Source organism: Oreochromis niloticus, linkage group LG14 (genome assembly GCF_001858045.2).
Source record: "Oreochromis niloticus isolate F11D_XX linkage group LG14, O_niloticus_UMD_NMBU, whole genome shotgun sequence".
Classification (NCBI taxonomy): Eukaryota; Metazoa; Chordata; class Actinopteri; order Cichliformes; family Cichlidae; genus Oreochromis; species Oreochromis niloticus.
The window spans coordinates 25,657,819-25,677,636 of NC_031979.2; the positions used below are offsets into that span (position 1 = coordinate 25,657,819).

At 38.8% G+C, this 19,818-nt stretch overlaps 2 protein-coding genes across 2 annotated transcripts; one reads left to right on the forward strand and one right to left on the reverse strand.

The window, feature by feature from the left end:
- The first annotated feature begins 3,714 nt into the window (after window positions 1-3,714).
- LOC100704286 (extracellular calcium-sensing receptor) lies at window positions 3,715-9,962 on the forward strand. The gene is made up of 13 exons (XM_025898494.1): window positions 3,715-3,752; window positions 5,450-5,677; window positions 5,853-6,061; window positions 6,212-6,303; window positions 6,521-6,700; window positions 6,832-7,020; window positions 7,127-7,340; window positions 7,470-7,681; window positions 7,876-8,085; window positions 8,188-8,311; window positions 8,436-8,629; window positions 8,855-9,136; window positions 9,216-9,962. Exons 2-13 carry the CDS (start codon window positions 5,493-5,495, stop codon window positions 9,636-9,638), a joined length of 2,514 nt encoding a protein of 837 aa, XP_025754279.1. The 5' UTR covers window positions 3,715-3,752; window positions 5,450-5,492; the 3' UTR covers window positions 9,639-9,962.
- Window positions 9,963-10,908: 946 nt separating this feature from the next.
- LOC109204972 (extracellular calcium-sensing receptor-like) lies at window positions 10,909-15,023 on the reverse strand. The gene is made up of 9 exons (XM_019367237.1): window positions 14,884-15,023; window positions 14,316-14,610; window positions 14,067-14,153; window positions 13,518-13,787; window positions 13,103-13,309; window positions 12,738-13,013; window positions 12,126-12,353; window positions 11,906-12,029; window positions 10,909-11,819 (listed from the first exon to the last, which is right to left on the reverse strand). The coding sequence occupies exons 1-9, from the start codon at window positions 14,991-14,993 to the stop codon at window positions 10,909-10,911; spliced, it is 2,508 nt and encodes an 835-aa protein (XP_019222782.1). The 5' UTR covers window positions 14,994-15,023.
- Window positions 15,024-19,818: the final 4,795 nt, after the last annotated feature.

The following is a 19,818-nucleotide window of genomic DNA, read 5'->3' on the forward strand; positions in this document are numbered from 1 at the left end:
ATCTGTGGAAGCTCCGCAATAGCCACCACACGAAGTAACGAATAACGAGCCTATCTAAATCCCAGTAACGAGTAATGCGTTCCTGATTTTGGCATAATAACTAGTTACCGTGCTCGTTACCACAATAATAACGTAGTTACTGTAACGCGTTACTTAATAACGCGTTAGTCCCTACACTGGTAGTAATTCACGAGTAGCATTTTTAGTTAGCATGCTAAGTGAGTACTCGTTAGCTAGTCGGGTGCTTTTTGACTTGCACTCAGCTCTAATGTTTCTCTATGAGATTGTAATTGTTCTAATTCTTGTTAACAGAACTGAATGTTGCAGTTGCTTTTCACACTGTTGATGACGACTGTGTGCTGTTTTCTTTGTACCAGGTAGGTACTGTTAAGTACAAGTTTTAGTTGATGCTGTTGTATAGGCAAAAAAAAAAAGATGAACAATGATAATTGTGTTATTATAGAAAAGCTGTTTTTATATGTTATTGTTGTTGTTGGTTAGGAAAAAGGAGATATAATGTCTCTCATCTCTCAGTTACCACAAGGAGAAAAATAAATAAATAATACTGCCACTATATGATCACAGGTTTGGTTACAGCTAGAACTTTTAAAGAAAGACTTTGTTGATGTTGTGTTGTATAAATATATATTAGTCATTTGTTAAGTGTTATGTTTGGAAAAAAAGGAAAATACTCCCAAGCTGGTGAACTGAATGTTGCAGTTGTTTTCCACACTGTTGATGACGACTGTGTGCTGTTTTCTTTGTACCAGTTGCCAGAATAAAGAGGGAGCCCAGAGTAAGGGAAAGTCCAGCATCGCAGTGCCGTTCTTTCTACATGGGCATATCACACCACTTGCACCATAGACTCACAGAACAGCAACAGCTACATAAACAACTTAACACCCCCCTAAAGCGTCAAGTCACATCACGTGACAGCGCAACATAAATCAAATCAAACATCTAAACACGGTGGGGGGGCGCAAAGTGTGCCTGCTCTGCGTTGACACAGGAGCGGCGAGTCCAGTGACCTGGCTGTTTTGTCTTTGTCGAAAGCCCAGCATTGCAAACAACAGCCGAACTTAAAGAATCGATCTCACCAGGCTAGTATTGATCCGATACCGATGCCAACTTGGTATCGATAGAATCGATATTTGGATCGATCTGCTCACCACTACCTCCCAGGCTTCTAGACTTCTGATTGGCCAACATTATGTTTTTAGCGTTTACATGTGGACGAAGATATTTTTTCAAAACTGCATGTGTGGACGGGATTTTTTTAAAAACTCAAACGGAAAATCTCGGTTTTCAAAAATACCCGTGTACGTGTGGATGTAGCTTGAGTGCAGAGTTGAAAGCTGGGGTGGGGCTTTGTGTTGGGGTCTGACAGACACAGGCCGTCCAGTTGGTTCTATGCAGCAGACAGTCCCACAGTGGTGCTTGACGGATCGAGAAAGAAACACTTCTCTAACAGACTGAAACTTTGCAATCAGGGAATGAGAAACAGGAGGAAACACAGCTGGGCAAAATTGGAGCTGAGGAGACTGAGCGAAGTAAAACAGGCTGTGTCCCAATTAAGAGACTGCACGCTTGAAGTACACATTTTGAGTGCGATTACGTCACCGCCACGCGACGACGGCTGTCCCAATTCGAAGTGTACTTCAAATGCATACTCCAAATGCGCCGTCGATTTCCCCAAATATCAAGCGTGGTCCGGTGCACGCTTCGTGGTCCCATATATCCCACAATTCATAGCGCGGCGGTGGGTGTGGATAATTTTGCCGCAAAATACAGCAGACGGCAGAAGGGAGCGTCCGAAGAGTGAACTGTCAAAAGTAAATACTGAATATGATGTCACTTATTTATGTGCAAATGTTTAATAATGAAGAACATTAAAACATTACTGTTGGCCACATGTCGGCAAAGTTATGTGACATTAGTGATGTTTGTACTTTCAGCGTTAACTTGGTTTTAAAGCCTCTACTTCAAAATATATATCTATAGTTGACCTTAATCTTACAGAGAATGTGATGATTTTATGGATAATTAAAGTCAGTCATATATCCACAAACACAACAAGCTGAAAGTCAGTGATGCTGCTCGGTTTGCAGTCCTGAATATCACGGCACAAGCAGGATCCACTGCACTGTTAATGTTAGCTATGTTATATTGCTGCCTCTGTTCGGTGGTGTCGAGCCAAACGGACTTTAACGTGTGTTTGAACGAGCTGACGGTTCACTCGTTAAGCTGAAAGAAAGATGCTTTAATCACAGGAGTCACACATGTGTCCACTGGACCATCTGGGAACTCTTTTTGTTTAGCACTCGTAATAACACAAACACTAAATCCTCCTTCTCTTGTGCTGTTTTGTAGCAGTGTATACACCTGAGACTGTCACCTGTCTGTCTGTCCTGCACTCTCTCTGTTTCTTTCTCTCTGATTGTGGAATAAAAGTATGAACATGTATTTATAAGTTACACTTGTGTTTGAATCCTGCAGCTTATCACACATTTGATTTCCATGTGTGACAACTGCAAGTGTCCAGAGTGAGGACAGACTGAGGGACCCACTGCTGCACATCATCTGTGAGGCTTTGCACCCCTGATGATCCACCAGGACAAACTCAGCAGTGTGTGAAGAAGAGGAGGAGGAAGAGCCAGCAGCAGCTGACAGATGGAGAGAATAGACAAACTGTTCCCTGTTTGTGAAGGACTGCTAGGAAAGTTTAAAATAACTAATTGTCTGTCCTGAATCAGTCTTATTAGGTAATGTTCAAATAATTTTATCATTCCAGTGTTTGAGTGTGTGAGAAAGTACTCAGGGCCTTCAAGTTACACACTATGAAAGGCAGCAACAAGTTTAATACTCAGAAACCTAAAGAATGTATCAGCAGCAGAATGGAGCTAAAAATAAATGTTTGTTTCAGTTCTATGAAGCTTTGAGTATTTTGGATTAGTAGTACTGCTGTATTTGTTCCATCATATTGCTGTAATTGTTTATATGCTTTATATATTCTGAGGTAAGTTGATCTATAGTGTTACATCATATTCTATAAGGATGTTTTGTGTTTGTATACTTTCTGCCCAGTTTGACCCATTTAGCAGAAGTCAGCCTGTTTAAGGCTCTGATGACTTAAAGCAGTTATGACATGGTCTGATATTCTCACCCAATAAAGGAATATTTAATATATCAATCTACTCTTCATTCTATCAGAAACAGTTTTCACAGCTCGTACATTTTGTTTTTACACATGTATGTAAGCATTGAGCCAAATGTAATGTAATGCCAACATATTAAACGACCAATATTTGTCTCTTATGTATAATACATCTGTATATACACTGTCAAAGGTACTTGTCTTTGAGTGAAGATTTAAGGTGATAGGAAATATAAATAACTGCAACTTGAATATTTGACCCAGAGTTCAAGCTCACTGCTGTAATATATCCTGTAATATACATATATATCTATATTAATAATAATGCATTGGATTTATATAGCGCTTTTCAAGGCACCCAAAGCGACATTATTGACAATGACATTATTCATTCACGCTCACATTCACACACTGGTGGAGGCAAGCTACGGTTGTAGCCACAGCTGCCCTGGGCAGACTGACAGAAGCGAGGCTGCCATATCGCGCCATCGGCCCCTCTGGCCAACACCAGTAGGCGGTAGGGTAAAGTGTCTTGCCCAAGGACACAACGACCAGGACAGAGAGGCCGGGGATCGAACCGGCGACCTTCCGGTTACAGGTGAGATGATTTTAGTCTCATGAACAACATTAGCTAATTGTTATTTACTAACTAATCTTAAAATGACTGTTCAGTACAGAAATGAAGCCCAACTATCATGTTTTACAGTCCCGTGGTCTCAGCCTCAGATACTCAACTAATCAAAGTGATGTCATGACAAAAATGAATGACCAACAAAACATTTTTTCTCCTTCATTTCTGTCAAACAATGCTATGTCTCGCGGTGAGTATCATGGTTGCTAGGCAACCTGAACAGCGCGACGAAGGCTAGACCGTCCCATTTCACAAGCTTCTCACTTCCGCACTTCTCGTACTTATAGTACGCACCGTACGTAGTACGCGTAGTTCGCGTACTTCAAGCGTGCGGTCTCTTAATTGGGACACAGCCACAGAATACAATAACCTGAGACACTGACCTTCAAAATAAAACAGGAACTCACACATACAAAGAAACACAGACTTTATACAGAGGGAACACACAGGCAGGGATGACTAACTCTAAACTGAGGAAGAACCGAACCGAACGAGCTAGAAACCGCAACTAGAATAAACAATAATAGAAAACACAAAACGCTGGGTCAAATAACCCAGGACCATGACAATGTTAGTGTGTGTACAAAAAAAAGTGTATCAATAGTCCTCTAGCTATCAATGTTATGGATATCTCCATTTTGTAAAGAACAAATACAAAACAAAAATTAAAAAAAAAACAAAATACAGAATGAACAGCCTTTTTGTATCCATTATCTGCATTTTTTGTAATTCAAAGTTAAATTGATCTTCACCTTGGCTAATATTTTGTCATTTCACTAGTCTTGTCCCTGATTTGTCATCATTTAACCAATATGTGGCAATCAGTAAAGCTGGTAAATATCCACATAACTTTGCGTTGATCACGGATTACAATAAATGATAAAGGAGCATACTAAGGTCAAATGAGGTTGTTAAAGATGGTTGAACCTCTACATTCACAATGTAAGGGTTTTAGCTGGAACAGTTTTTCAAAGCCATAAAGTTAAATTAACATTCTTATATATTTATGGAATAAAGTTGTGACTCTTAATGACTTAAACATCCTTAAGCGTTTGATTATTTTGCATGAAATGTGCATTTGTACTCATATATTTTATCTCTTGATACCTCCATTAAAGTAATTGGGAACTGTAGTATTTTAGGGGAAGCTTTTCAGTCCAAATATGAAAATAATACATGATCACTACAGAAGTAATAAAGAGATCATTTTAAAAGATGGCCAAATACTATAAGAGGCACACCTACATACACATCCTAACTCCACATCTTCTATCTGCAAGGCATAATGATCACTCATACTGTCGTGTCACGTCTTGAGAGGACTGATTTGGGAGTATATGTGTCGTCATGTTCACCTGCTCACCAAAAGGCCCTGCCTCTATATAAAGTACCCTCATCTGCAGTTCATCTACTTCCAAGGAGGAGGATGGATGTCAGCAGCCAACTGATGTTATAGCTGGTGTATGAAAATACACATTTTTAAATTGTACAGTTTGTTATATTAGGGGCTTTAGTCTAATCTGATATTTTCATTCTAGGAATTGTTTATGGATACTGATTGAACTCATGAGAATAAACCAAATTGAGTGTACTGTACATTTTTAAATGTCTAGAACAGCTGCATCTATGTCTTGGTTTTCCTGGCTCTTCATTGTGTGGTCCAGGTCATCCCAATCTTTGCTACTTGTGTGGCTTGTGGGAAGAGAAATGGGAATCCGGAATGGACTTTTGTCTGATCAGATGTTGACATGTTCTCGTTGGGGTACACCAAGTAGCCAGGGTCTGTTTCAAGATGGAGATGTAATTATTGGTGGACTTTTTCCTCTTCACTATCAGCCTCCAGCTATAGACCATGACTTCACTCAGCTGCCACGCTACAATCCATGTACTGGGTAAAACTCTAAGTTACAGAGAATATTTTGATTACTGTAGAATGAGAGCATATATAGATACAACATAGGAGTAATTACTGTGTTTTGCTGGTTGATTTGTACTTGTAGTTTTACAGAAATTATTCAAACAAAATTCACTAATTTATATTTTATAATTTTATCTCCCCCCTCTCAGTTTAGAATATGTTCCTCTGCAGTACATATATGCTATGGTGTTTGCACTGGAGGAAATCAATCATAGTACAATGCTCCTACCAGGAATCAAGCTGGGCTATCATATTTTTGACAGCTGTGGGCGCCCACCATGGGCTCTCCAGTCAGCACTGTCACTCGTTGGTGGAGACAACACCAGCTGCAACTCTACAAACCCTCCAGATTATTCTAGTGGGAATGGAGAAGAAATTAAAGACAGGAGGGGTAACTCATTCATTGATCAGAAAACATACAAAAAAATCTGTCAGCAATTTTGCTTTCTACATTTTCTATTCCTGCTACAAGATGTTGTTTGACTAAATCAATAATTTCTGTTTTCAGGTGGTCAATCTGTCCCCATGATTATTGGTGGTGCTTCATCCATAACAAGCCAAATACTCTCCACAGTGCTGGGGCCACTCTCCATACCTTTCGTGAGTTTTGTTTTGAATGCACCATAAAAACTGTATATGAGCTTTGTTGTTTGTTTTTAGATAAGTGGAGCCATCTTTTACTTGAATTTATATCTTTTACTCGAAGAAATATTCATGCTTTTTTATGACAGTGGAGAAACTGATTTTTTTTAAACAGAAACAAAAACTTTATTAGATGCAGGTTTTGTGTGTGTGTGTGTGTGTATGTGTCTTTCAGATCAGCTATCTATCCACCTGTCCTTGTCTGAGTGACAGGCTCCAGTATCCAAATTTCTTCAGAACAATCCCCAGTGATATATACCAAGCACGTGCTGTTGCCCAGCTTGTTATACGCTTCAACTGGACTTGGGTTGGAGCAGTTGTAGCAAACAATAACTATGGCTACATGGCAGTAAAGGTATTTGCATCTTTTATTTCAGTCATTTAGACTACTCAGCCATATCTCTAAAATATACAGTAATAAGTACATTATATAACGACATTTACAGTGTGATAATGTAATAGGGTTCTTTCACCTGTATATGTCAGGTATTTCAGGAGGAGATTCAGGAAGCAGGTGTCTGTCTGGCATTTGTAGAGACTCTCCAAAGGGAAAATATCATTAGTGATGCCAGACGAGCAGCCCTCACAATTCAAGCCTCTACTGCAAGGGTGATTTTGATCTTCACCTGGTATACAGATGTGAGGGAACTGTTCCTGCAACTTGCGAAACTGAATGTGAGAAGCTGTAATGCCTATCGCATATAATGCATGCTGAAAAAAAGTTAGAGATTATATTCAAAAACAAAATAAACTTTAAAATAATTTTCTTTTTGCTTATTAGGTGACTGATAGACAGTTTTTGGCCAGTGAGGCTTGGAGCACTAGTGGGGATCTGGTCCAAAATTCAATTACAAGCAAAGTGGCAAAAGGTGTTCTTGGTGTTGCCACTAGAAGTTCAGCTATACCTGGATTTGAAAGTTATCTCAGACATTTACACCCAATTCACCATCCAGATGATGAGTTCTTAAGAGAATTCTGGGAAATGGAGTTTGGGTGTAGTCACAGGACCAGGCATCTTCATTTATATTCCTCCTCAATGCTCAGTTCTCCTGTCTCCACACTAAAGTCTAGCCATAAATCAAATATTTTAACTTCAAATCCTCCTGTTATGTCTGATCATAAAGCTTCACTATCACTTTGCAATGGGTCAGAGTCTCTGAAAAAAGTGCAGAATCTCTTTACAGATGCATCCCAGCTAAGGGTGACATATAATGTCTACCTTGCTGTTTATGCTGCAGCCCATGCCCTCCACGGCCTTCTCTGCCCCATTAAAGACAGCCCTTCTGAAAACAACATCTCCACCTGCTCCTCTCCAAAACAAATCAAGGCCACTGAGGTAAAGTAATCATGAATATCATCCTTTCCCTAAAAAATTAAATAAATATCCATGTTGCATTCTTTAGACACTGAACAGGGTTTTGGTCCGACCCATGAGTACACAATGCTGTAATTACATTTTCATATGTTTCAGTATTGCACTTATCATTGAACTCTAATAACTCTAGTTTCACGATTGTTATAATTTTACAGCTTTTGCAGCACTTGCAAGAAGTGAACTTCACCACACCACAAAATGAAACATTTTACTTTCAAGGAGCCGATATTCCAGCAAAGTATGACCTTGTTAACTGGCAGAAAACACCTGATGGGACTCTAAAAATTGCTTTGATTGGTCATGTGGATGGGTTTGCTCTCCATCTTAATGAATCAGCTATTCAGTGGATCACAGGATCCAGTCGGGTATTTTATATGAAAATAATGTAAACTGTAATTTGTGCATTTCTTGCTCTTAACTGGAATACACATATTGTGCTTAAAAATAAGTGTTGGCTTATTATTTAGGTGCCTATTTCGGTGTGCAGTGAGATCTGCCCCCCAGGGACCAGAAAGGTCAGCAGGAAAGGAGAACCTCTCTGCTGTTTTGACTGTATTCCATGTGCTGCAGGAGAGATAAGCAATAAAACTGGTAATGGAATTACAATCTAAACCCCTCCTTGTAAATCGATTTGATTTAAAGTCATGTACTTCTGCTGTTCTTGTTTGATTTTCCGTTCTCTTCTTCTTTCCTTGTCCACTCTTTTTACTGTTAGGTTCCCTTGACTGTGAGCGTTGTCCCCTAGAGCTCTGGTCTAATGCTAAACGTACTGCCTGCATCCCTCGCCAACTTGACTTTCTTGCCTTTAATGAGACTTTGGGAATTACTCTTACTACAGCAGCTGTGACCGGTGTCACTGTGACAACAGTTGTCTTTGTGGTTTTCCTTCATTACCGTCACACACCTGTGGTGAGAAAGAAATGTTCACAAAATTATAATGTACATTTTAAAGAAAACATCGTGTGCAGTTGGCAAGTGCAGTTTTTTTGTTGTTAGGTATTACTTGATATCTCATGTCAGTTTTTTCTTCAGGATTAAATAATTGACAAAATATTAAAACAACAGAATTATTCCACATGTAGCTGATATTATCTGTGTCACTGCTTTTATAAAGCTGCACTTTCTTAATTTTAGGTGAGGGCTAACAATTCAGAGCTGAGTTTCCTGCTTCTTGTGTCAATCAAGCTCTGCTTCCTGTGCTCGCTCGTGTTCATTGGTCGTCCATCAGTCTGGTCTTGTCAGTTCCAGCAGGCAGCTTTTGGGATCAGCTTTGTGCTTTGTGTTTCCTGCCTCAAAGTCAAGACCATTGTGGTTCTGGCAGCATTTCGCTCAGCTCGGCCTGGTGCTGAAGCCTTGATTAGATGGTTTGGTCCAGGCCAACAGAGAGGAAGTGTCTGCCTTCTTACATGCATACAGGTCATACAGATGTTCTGTTTTGAATTTTTAAGTCTTTGTATTTTTACATCTGTCTAAAAACATTTTATTTTTCATATAGATTATCATCTGTACCATATGGCTGTCCCTCATTCCCCCTGTGCCTCGACAAGATCTGGGTTTTCAAGGGTCAAAGGTCACTCTAGAGTGTGCCATGGTTTCTGTGGTGGGATTTTGTCTGATTTTGGGCTACATTGGCCTGCTGGCCTGCACCAGTCTCATATTAGCCTTTTTTGCTAGGAAACTTCCTGATAATTTCAATGAGGCCAAACTTATCACTTTCAGTATGCTGATTTTCTGTGCTGTTTGGGTGGCTTTTGTGCCTGCTTACCTTAGCTCTCCTGGTAAATACACTGTTGCTGTGGAAGTTTTTGCCATCCTGGCTTCTAGCTATGGTTTACTTTTCTGTATTTTTGCTCCGAAGTGTTTCATCATTCTTTTGAGGCCTGAGAGAAACACCAAGAAATATATGATGGCCAGGTAGCAAAAGTAAATTAACAAAATATGACAAATATTCATTATCTCTCTGTTTATCTATATCATCACTTAATCTTTATGTATTTATCTTTGTTTGTTGTTAAATTAATAGAAAAACCTTGATTCACTTTATCCAGAATTAAGAATGATCGTGCAACGTTTTAATATATTATTGCAAATGTGTATACCGTACGACTGTAGTTTCATAGAAAAACCTTAGACGAAAACAAAACACCACCCATATTAACTTATCATGTCAATGTGAAAACGGTTTACAGTTTTAATATAATATTGCTGTATCTGACATTAATTAATAAATGCATTTTAAAATCATTTTTAAGGAACTACTTACATGATTTTATATGGTATAAAAATTAAATAATTCAATGTTTGACCTTACAATATGAACTACCATGAGATGGCTCTTTTTTAAATTGTAACTCACTGTAATTCAATTTCTTGGTAAAGATCAAACACAATTCACGTTTTAAGAGATGCTAAAAAGTTTTTAAAAAAATGTTAAAAATGTAACTGTGGTTGTAAGGTGTAGGATTCTATATGATCTCTCTGGGAAGGCAAAATATGAAGCTGAAGAACCCTCTAGTAAAATGTTCAGATTGTGGAAGCAAAAGATACTCCACAGGTTGAATTTCCTTTTTACCCATTACCATCAGTATTTGCAGCTTCACAAACATAGCTACAGGTCTCGTTTAGTAAATGTGTGTCTATGTTTAGAGAATTCTTAATTTGTGATAATTATTTCATACTCTCAGTACTCCAACTTGCCAGAATACCATTCAGAGAATTATTTAAGCTTCATGTCTAATTCACAAGAGACTAACGTAATCATTGAAACATCCATTCATATTACTGTAAGGATCGCAGTAAGCAATATTACCACAGAAGATGGTGTGTAAACCTGGAAGACATCTGTACAGAACTTCCTTGCACAATGCTTCATGTGTTACTGTGTTTTACATCATATACCACAAAAATGGCTGAAGCACAAAATTAAAGCTTAGTTTATTAAAGGAATTATAATTACATTTAACTTACATAATAGATAAATTTTGACAATGAAGTGTAACACAGTCAGTGCTTATATTTGAAAAGATTTATTTAAAAGAAAGACAAGAGGAAAAAGAGTAAATAACTCTCTATTATTTAGATTTCTCAAGTGGTTTTTAATATTTACATTTATTGTTTTTATTAATATATTTTATTTTCGGATTTACTGCACAAAAAATAAATATGTTTTTAACATAGATTAAAATATTTTACGACACAATCCCACGGCCCATAATAGCTTTCTTTGTGTTCATCTCTGGTCTCAGCAGGATTATGTAACATTTGGGTCCAAACAGTGTGATCAAGAGTCCAAAACTTGAAGCAAGAATGGCAAATACCTCCACTGCATCTGCAAGATTTCCTGGTGAGCTAATATAAGCAGGAACAAAGGCCACCCACACAGCACAGAAGATCAGCATGCTGAATGTGATGAGCTTGGCCTCATTAAAACTATCAGGGAGATTCCTCACCAGGAATGCAATTAGAAAACTGAGGAAAGCCAGTATGCCAATATAAACCAATAACACTGCAAAACCAACAGTGGACCCAACTGAACACTCATATACTATCTTGTCATTGTGGTATTGGGTGTTTTTATGTGGAGTTGGAGAGGAAGAGACAAGCCAGGTAGTGCAGATGGCTGCCTGAATAGCTGTAAGAAACAGAACTGTTCCTCTCTGCTGCATAGCACCAAACCATTTCAGACTGGTTCCCCCTCCTGGCTTGGAGGCTTTGAACACAGCCAGAACAACCATGGTTTTTACCAGGATGCATGAGACACACAGCACAAAGCTGATGCCAAATGCTGCATGCCTCATTTGGCATGTCCACATCCTGGGTCGTCCAATGAACAAAAGTGAACACAGGAAACACAACTTAAGTGACAACAATAGCTGGAAACTAAGTTCTGAATTGTTGGCACGTACTATAGGTGTTGTGCGATGGCAGATAAAGATCCCCAGAACAACAGCACATATAAATGTTCCCAATAAGGAGGTTGCTGTCAAACAAATACCCAAAGGGTCATGGTAGGAAAGAAACTCCGTCTTCTTGGGAACACAGTGGTCACGCTGTGGGTTTGACCAAAAATCCTCTGGACAACTGGTGCACTCCAAGGAGTCTGACAAAAAGGGGTTGATGTTGAAATGCATCCTATATTTCACAGAAATTAAATCAAATATGTCATACAGAAAGACAAAGACCTACTGCTCTTGTTAGTGATCTTTCCCTCAGAACAAGGGATGCAGTCAAAACAGCATTCGGGTTCTCTCTTCCTTCTCACCATGTGGGTACCAGGAGGACAGCTCTCACTGCATACTGATCGAGGTGGCTATTGGACATAAAAAAATAAATATTTATTGCCTGCTACAATTCTATATACTGTAAATGTCATAAAAGGTACTTGTGAAATAAAAACATATCTAACCTTTTTGGATTCAAAGTTCCAGAAGATTTTGTCTTCATCAAGTATGAGTTCTTCACCTTTGAAAGCTGTCCTTTTAACCTCACCTACTTTCTGAAGTTTCGTGCTTCCATCAGGGAGCCACAACGCGTTAATAACATCATAAATTGGTATCACATCACCATTCTCGTCAAATGACACTTGATCACCAAATGGAGTGGTGAAGTTCACTCTTTCCATGTAATAAACAAGCTGTTTAAAAGAAATGTATAATAAGTAAATTACTTTTTCCTCCAAAACTAATTATAGAACAAATGATTTATTCATAGATGGAGTGTAAAATGATATCACATCTGCCATGGCTCCAGTAACTTTACAGTGCAAACAGTGGCAATTTTTCAGTTCAGTAATCAAATATAACATTATATCTATGGTACCTACATATATAAAGTCATTTATATCTAAGTCTTAATCAACCAAGGCACATTACTAATAATCCTGTATAGAAGTTAATGACCTCCATGACTAAAATACCTTAACTACTTTTGCTCAGAAGTATGGCAAATCCCTTTTCAGAAATTCTGAAAGCAAGCAAAAACAATGTATTCAAAGGTGGAGTGTACAATGATACCACACCTGCCAAGGCTCCAGTGACTGCAAAGAGGCACAGCTGTTCCCACTGAAAGGCCCTCTTCCTGGCTTGCACCGCAGCATGTCATCAAGGGAATATGCCAGTGCATAAACAGCTTTGTACACATTATACTCAGGCCGCAGGTTGGAAATGTCCAAGTACTCATTGTCCACATTTCCTAGATCTTCCTGTCCAGTGCATAGTGCACCTCCACCTTCCAGCCAGCCTGCTGGAGCTGGAGCAAACCTGCACTGAAATGTAAATTCCCAAAACTGATTCACCTGAAATATTTTGAAAAATGTTTGTTACACATTATGAAAATATATAACTGTTGTGACACACACACACAGTAAAAGTGTTCAACTCTCACCAAGCTATTTCCGTAGCTAGTGTTGTGATGTCGATCAGGACGTATTTGCAACAGGAATTCCCTGAGCCCTGGTATTTCTCCTTGACGAATGGTGATACCCAGTGTACCACCCAGGTATGGCATATAGTGAGGTGTTTGGAGCACAGCAGATTCTGTCCAGGCCTCGCTGGCTATCCACTGTAGGCCTGCCACATTTTGCCTTACTACCTGTGAATTAGATTAGACCAAATCTATGAAGTAATATTGAAGCTCCAACTTCTTTACTGAAACAGTTTTTGATCTTTAAAATGATTTCTGAATGATTATTTTTCTGTATTCATTTCTGTACTCACAATGATACTTAATATGTGTTTTACACAATATAATTATGAAGATCTCTGTAACTAGTAATTATTAAAGTGTTTTAAAGTGAAACCTCATCTATAAGGTGTATCATGCGACTGGGATGTTCAAAGACAATGACAACTCGAGCTGTAGAGGTTTTCATCACATTCACAATCCTCCTGAGTTCATCTGTGTCTTTGTCCCAGGGTAAAACCTCAGTGTAGGCCAGGCAACCTTCACCAGACACACTCAGCTCAGACTGAAAGAATCTGGCTGCATGAAGCCCATAATCATCATCAGTGACAAGCAGACCTGCCCAAGTCCAGCCAAAATGTTTTAGAATCTGGATCATTGCACGTACCTAAGTGAATACAGATTAAAGTGTGAGGGCATTCAAAAGGAGAAACAAAATAAAATTTCAGTGCATTATCTGTCTATCAGTGTCCACAGAACAGCATTTAAATATAATTGCAATTTAGCTTTGTTCTCTGAGACAATACAGAAACGAAATAGAGCATAATTCTCAAAACTAATTATATTCTTATTTCTAATATTTTCATATCTGTCTGTGTTCTTCTTTTACACAGATATTGAAACAGACTTTTGTTTTTCCATTTTAATTTTGATGACAAATTTTCACCTGGAAAGAATCACTTGGGATCGTTCTAAAGAAGGATGGATACTTTTGACGGTCACTCAGGCAGGAACATGTGGCAAAATAACTCACCTGTGAAAGATACAGACTGTATATTGTAGAGCTATCCACGTAGAGATATCTTAACTTTGTCATCATGACTGCATTATTTTTTATTTCACAAAATGGTTTTACATTTTCAATAAAATCAACGCTATCCAAGAAAACTGTTACATGGTCAAGCAGAAAACTTACCATAGGTACTCTGTACAAGCCTAAGATGTTGGAGATTGCAATAGAAATTGTAGAGGACGAATCACCCACAATCCCTACGACTGGAGGATTTCCAACACATGTATCATCTACTACAATTTGATCCTCTTGACCACTGGCTAATGACAATGCTCCACGGAATCCAATTCCAAGTTCAAAGCAGTTACCATACAGAGTATATCCCAGAGTCACATTTGGTAGCAGGTTTGAGTTTCTGTTGATCTCATCAATAGCAAACGCCATGGTTTGTGCGAGCTTAAATCCTAGGACATACACACTAAGACAAGAGAAATTTAATTACTAATATATATAATACAATACAGATTTTAAATTACAAGAAAAGAGTGCCTTTTGAAAAAGTTGCAAAAGTAGAAATACTATAAACAATTAAGGAAACGGAATAACAATTAAAGACATATATTAAGGAAAAAAATGAAAAAGAAGATGCATTGTGTAGTTATTTCAGATATAAAATACATATTTATACTGGCACCAAGTTTGACAGTTTTCTTATTCTGTGTTTTTCATTCTGTTTCCCTGTCTTTGTTACCCATGGCAAGTCGGCTGTTGTGGCTGCGAGGTAAAAGACAGATCAGGAACACTTGAAAAGAAATGGACTTGAAACAGTCCACCCAGAACCACATCTCCAGTTTTGTGCATCTCATTTAGATGAAACTGTCCCTGCAGCTGACAGGACAAAGAAAACTGAGGAGTGGGTAGAGTAGAAGAAATACAGGAACACAACAAAACAACCACGACTAAATTGTTTCGCAAAGATGAGCACATGACAGCTTTCTGAATTGTTGAGATCAGTCATTAGGTTTTATTGTTTTCCATTCCCTTTTATTGACTTACTGTGTTGTTTAATCTTGCACACCACCCATTAGGGAAGAAGGAGGAGTATACTTTTCATTTGAGATTGCTTTGTGTCCAGGCAAACTCAGGGAACACTCTGTGAGTAAAGTAGTCATCAGTAATAACATAGTTAAGAATTGTCAGACTAACAGGTGTTTCTGTGTACATATCAAGTGACACAAAAGAAGAATAGCAAAAATAACATATCATTATTCATGTTCAGCAAAGTTAATGTGGAATGTACAACAGCATCATATTAAAGAGCTTCAGTCCATATTTGAGTTAAAAGAGAGGGACAACAACTTACTTATTTGATCACTACCCAGAGTTCATGGCCACAGTTGAATAGTAGTAATCTAAATCTAAGTTGTAATCTAAATTGACCTGTAAATTAAAAATTTAGCTCAGACTGTACAGTGACTGTATCACTGCACTTGTTTCCCAAATCCGTCAGTGAATCTCATGCTCCACTTTCCCCAAACTCGTGAACAAGACCCTAAGACATTTAAATTCCTCCAGTTGGGGTAGTAATTTGTCCCAGATGGAGTTGGCATTCCACCTTTTCTGGCTGAGAACTATGGTCTCTGACTTGAGGGTGCTGATTCTCACACTTGGCCGCAAACCACTCCAATGCAAGTTGGAAGTCACCATCTGATTAAGAAAACAGTACCACATCATCTGCAAAAAGCAAAGATGAAATCCTGAGACCATCATAGTAGAGAACATCCACCAGCCTGGACAGACCAAGATATTCTGTCCACACTTGCCCACTTTCTCAAACATCCTTGAGAGGATAAAGAGCTTGTCCAGTTCCACAGCCTGGATGAAAACCTCGTTGTTCCTCCTGAATCAGAGGTTCAGCTAACAGATAGACCCTCCAGTATGCTGGTACAGACTTTCCCAGTGTCATGATCCCTCAGCTAAGTTTCATCCACACATGAAGCAAAAGGCCTAAAATCCAGCCTTTGTGGGTGTAATGTAACACAATCCTATGACAGGGTTTAATGCAGGGGTGTTCAAACTTTTTGCAAAGAGGGCCAGATTTGGGAAGGTGAGAATGTGTGGGGGCCAACCATTCAGCCTGAAATATTTTGAATCCTTAACATTAAATGCAAATGAATGACTTTATATTTTTTTTTCCTTTTTTCACACATAAATTTTATTATAAATATTTTATTATGAATTATTTATTATTAAATATTTTTACCAAAGGAATGTATTTGAAAAACACAAAATGAAGAAAAATTAAACATCTAAATTCAAAACATGTGAACAGGAAAAAAACATTAAGAGTTAACTTATTCAAAAGTACAAAACATTGAGGGCCATATAAATCTGTCCATCACGTTCTTTAGTTGTTGTTTTTTTTTTTACCATCATTTTGACCATTTTTTTTGACGATCATTTTTTTTTTTTTTGACTTTGTTACAGAGTTGGGTTGTTAATCCATTTCTCTCCCCAGCCATGGCAGGTGCGCCATCTGTAATAATACCAGTGACTTTTTTCCACGGTAGTTTCATGTCATCTACAGCGGAACAAACAGCAGCAAATAAATCTGTTCCTCTTGTTTGGTCCTTAAGGCTCTGGAGGTCAAGTAGCTCTTCACTCACGTTCATTTTATTGTCCACTCTTCCCAAAAAAATCAGTAATTGAACGGTGTCAGATGCATCTGTGCTTTCGTCGCAAGCTAACGAAAAAAAGTCAAACTTCACTCCTTTTGCATCCAACTGAGATTAGGTGAAACTTCTTCAGTTCTTCGTACCACAGTATTACGAGCAGTGTTGGGCAAGTTACTTTTAAGTTACTTTTAATTAATTATAGTTACTAATTACTTCTTCAAAAAAGTAAGTGAGTTAGTAACTGAGTTACAAGATTCTAAAAGTAATTAATTACTTGAAAAGTAACTATTGCGTTACTCGTAGCATTGAAATCTGCTGCAATGACCCTGTTACTGCGTTCACCAGATATCAGCACAATTTCGATCCGCTCCTCACGTGTTAACCTCTTCGACATGTCAATGGCTGTGAACAAAGAGAAACTTGTAGATAACTCATGAAAGAATAAAGTTACGTTGAAACCAAGCACACCATTGTTTTTCTTGTGACATTACCAATAAGTTTGATGTGTCACATGGCCCTCTTCCTATTGAAAAAACAAAAGTTGTATCCAAGATGGCCGACTTCTAAATGGCCACTAGGGGTGGGTTTTAATAATCGATTCATCGATTAAAATCGATTCTGGCTTGGATAACGTGAAATCGATTCATTAAAATCCTGAATCAATTTTTTAATATAAATTTATTTTGCCCGAAACGCCAGAATCTCAGGTGAAACCTCACAAAATTTCAACAACCACCAAACAGCTAAGACAGTAAATGAGAGCAGGTACAGGGATTCTGCACAAGGACGTAAACACACAGCGCGGACCCGCGGATCAGAATCAGTGAGATGTCGCCTTTCTCACCCGACGGGCGCTGCAGCTTTAAGTGGCTGCGCGCGCTCCCGCGGACGGCAATCACTTTCTGGCACAACAACTGCACGGACACGGTCGGGGCTGAAAGCCGACAGCTCGCTGATTCTGATGTTTAGGCGGGTCCGCACTTTGTGTTCACGCCCTTTTTGCGCTGATTCTAAAGCTGTTAGTTTTATCTCTCTCCAAACAAAATTGACTGAACCAGCAGCAAAAGACGATCCAAACTACGCTTCACATAAACATCGTCATGAAATCACTCTGACTTTTACTGCTTTGCTTCCACCATGATAAAATCACACTTCATGCACAGCTCTCTCTCTCTCTCTCTCTCTCTCTCTCTCTCTCGCTGTACTTCAAGAACAGTTTCCCGTCTAAAAATCTGTTTTCTGCATTACTCGCTTGCTTGTTACGCACAAGTCTACTGTTGTTTACAGCGCTGTCGGCTGCTGTTTTTTTTTTTTTTCGTTTTACATACTTCCGAAAAGAAAACCTAATTTCTGCCATTCAATACTGAACAAATTTAAACTTTTTAAAATTATGCAAAATGCAAAACGCTTAGTGTCTCTAATAAAACCGCTGTAGCGTCAGAGGTAACGTTCATATGTTGATTAATGGTTTTCTTTCGCTTTTGATGTACTGCAGAATATTTTTATAAAATCCCAGGCCAGGAAAACCACCTTCATGTTTTTCTGTGTTTTATCTTCAGCTACTTTGACACAAAGGCATCTGCTGTGACGCTCACACCTTTGATAAAGTCTTGCGTGTGTCAGCTTCCTTTTTATAGATACAAAAATATGTAAATGTACTGATCTGAATTATAATATTTCTGACTGTCAAAATTTCCCAGATTCAAATCGAATTGAATCTAATCGAATTGAATCTAATCGAATTGAATCGAATCGTGGATCGAATCGATTCGGGACCTTGTGAATCAGAAACGAATCGATTCCAGAAATCAGTGACGATACCCAGCCCTAATGGCCACCATGGTCACCACCCATCTTGAGGAGTTTGCCCCCTCACATATGCTAATGTGCCACAAACAGGACTTTAATATCACCAACCATTCCCATTTTATTACGGTGTATCCATATAAATGGCCCACCCTGTAGTTTCTCAGCAGTACTTGTTTGTTTTAATTTGTTTACTGGTTTGCGTCCACTTTAAGATTTTTCTAAAAAAAAAAAAATTGATAACCACCACGGCAGACCCGATGCCATTTTCATGCTTCGCAGCATTATTTATTCTTACAATAATCACACAGTGTCTGTAACAGCACATTCAATGGGTGCAGCTCTCCCGCTGCCAGCCGTACACATCACCACCAACAACAACAATACAAGCAGTGCACAGGTTTTAAGATGGTGAGGCGTGATTGCATCGCAGGCCACGCCCGCCACAATAATAAAGCATTTTTTATTTAATTATAAACTTGGTTCTAATTATGTCTTGGGCTTTAACTATTTATTGATAAAAAAGGAAAAATCACAAAAAACACTTAAGGTCATAAAAATTAATTGAGATTTAGCAATTCAATGACGATTCCACCTTATTTATTGAAAAGTATTGGTATCGGTAATACTGGCCGGTATTTACTTGGTATCAGATCGATACCAAAATACGCAGTATCGCACACCACTACTGGGAGGGAAAGAATAAACAGGTGTGAAGTTTCTGTTTTTCTGGAAAGACAGAAAATTTTGTCTTTTGTCTTTTTTAGTGCCATTTTCCAGTGCCTTCATCATTTCAATTGTTATTTTGGCTCTTATGTAGAATTACAACTTAAGAATGAACAAAAAGCACACAGCACACATTTAATTTATTCAAAACCCAATGTCGGGATTTGGATTGTGAGACCCACCCAGGCTCCGGGGCGGGTTTGGGGGCGTTGGGTTCTGGGGGTGCTCTGACTCCAGTCTTGGGATCTGGCCGGGCCTTGGGGGCTTGGGTCCTGATTGGTGTGTCGCTGGGGTTGTTGCGGGGTGCATGCACAGGGGGGGCCGGTTCTGGCACGGGGTGCCTCTTCAGCTTGTGGGGAGGTTGTTACATCCTTGCAGGAGGTCTCTGCTCTCCAGTAGTTCACTCTGCAGGTGGGAAAGAGATCTAGCAGAGGTGAAGAACGAAGTCAACCTGGGTGTCTATTGTCTTATGTAGTCTG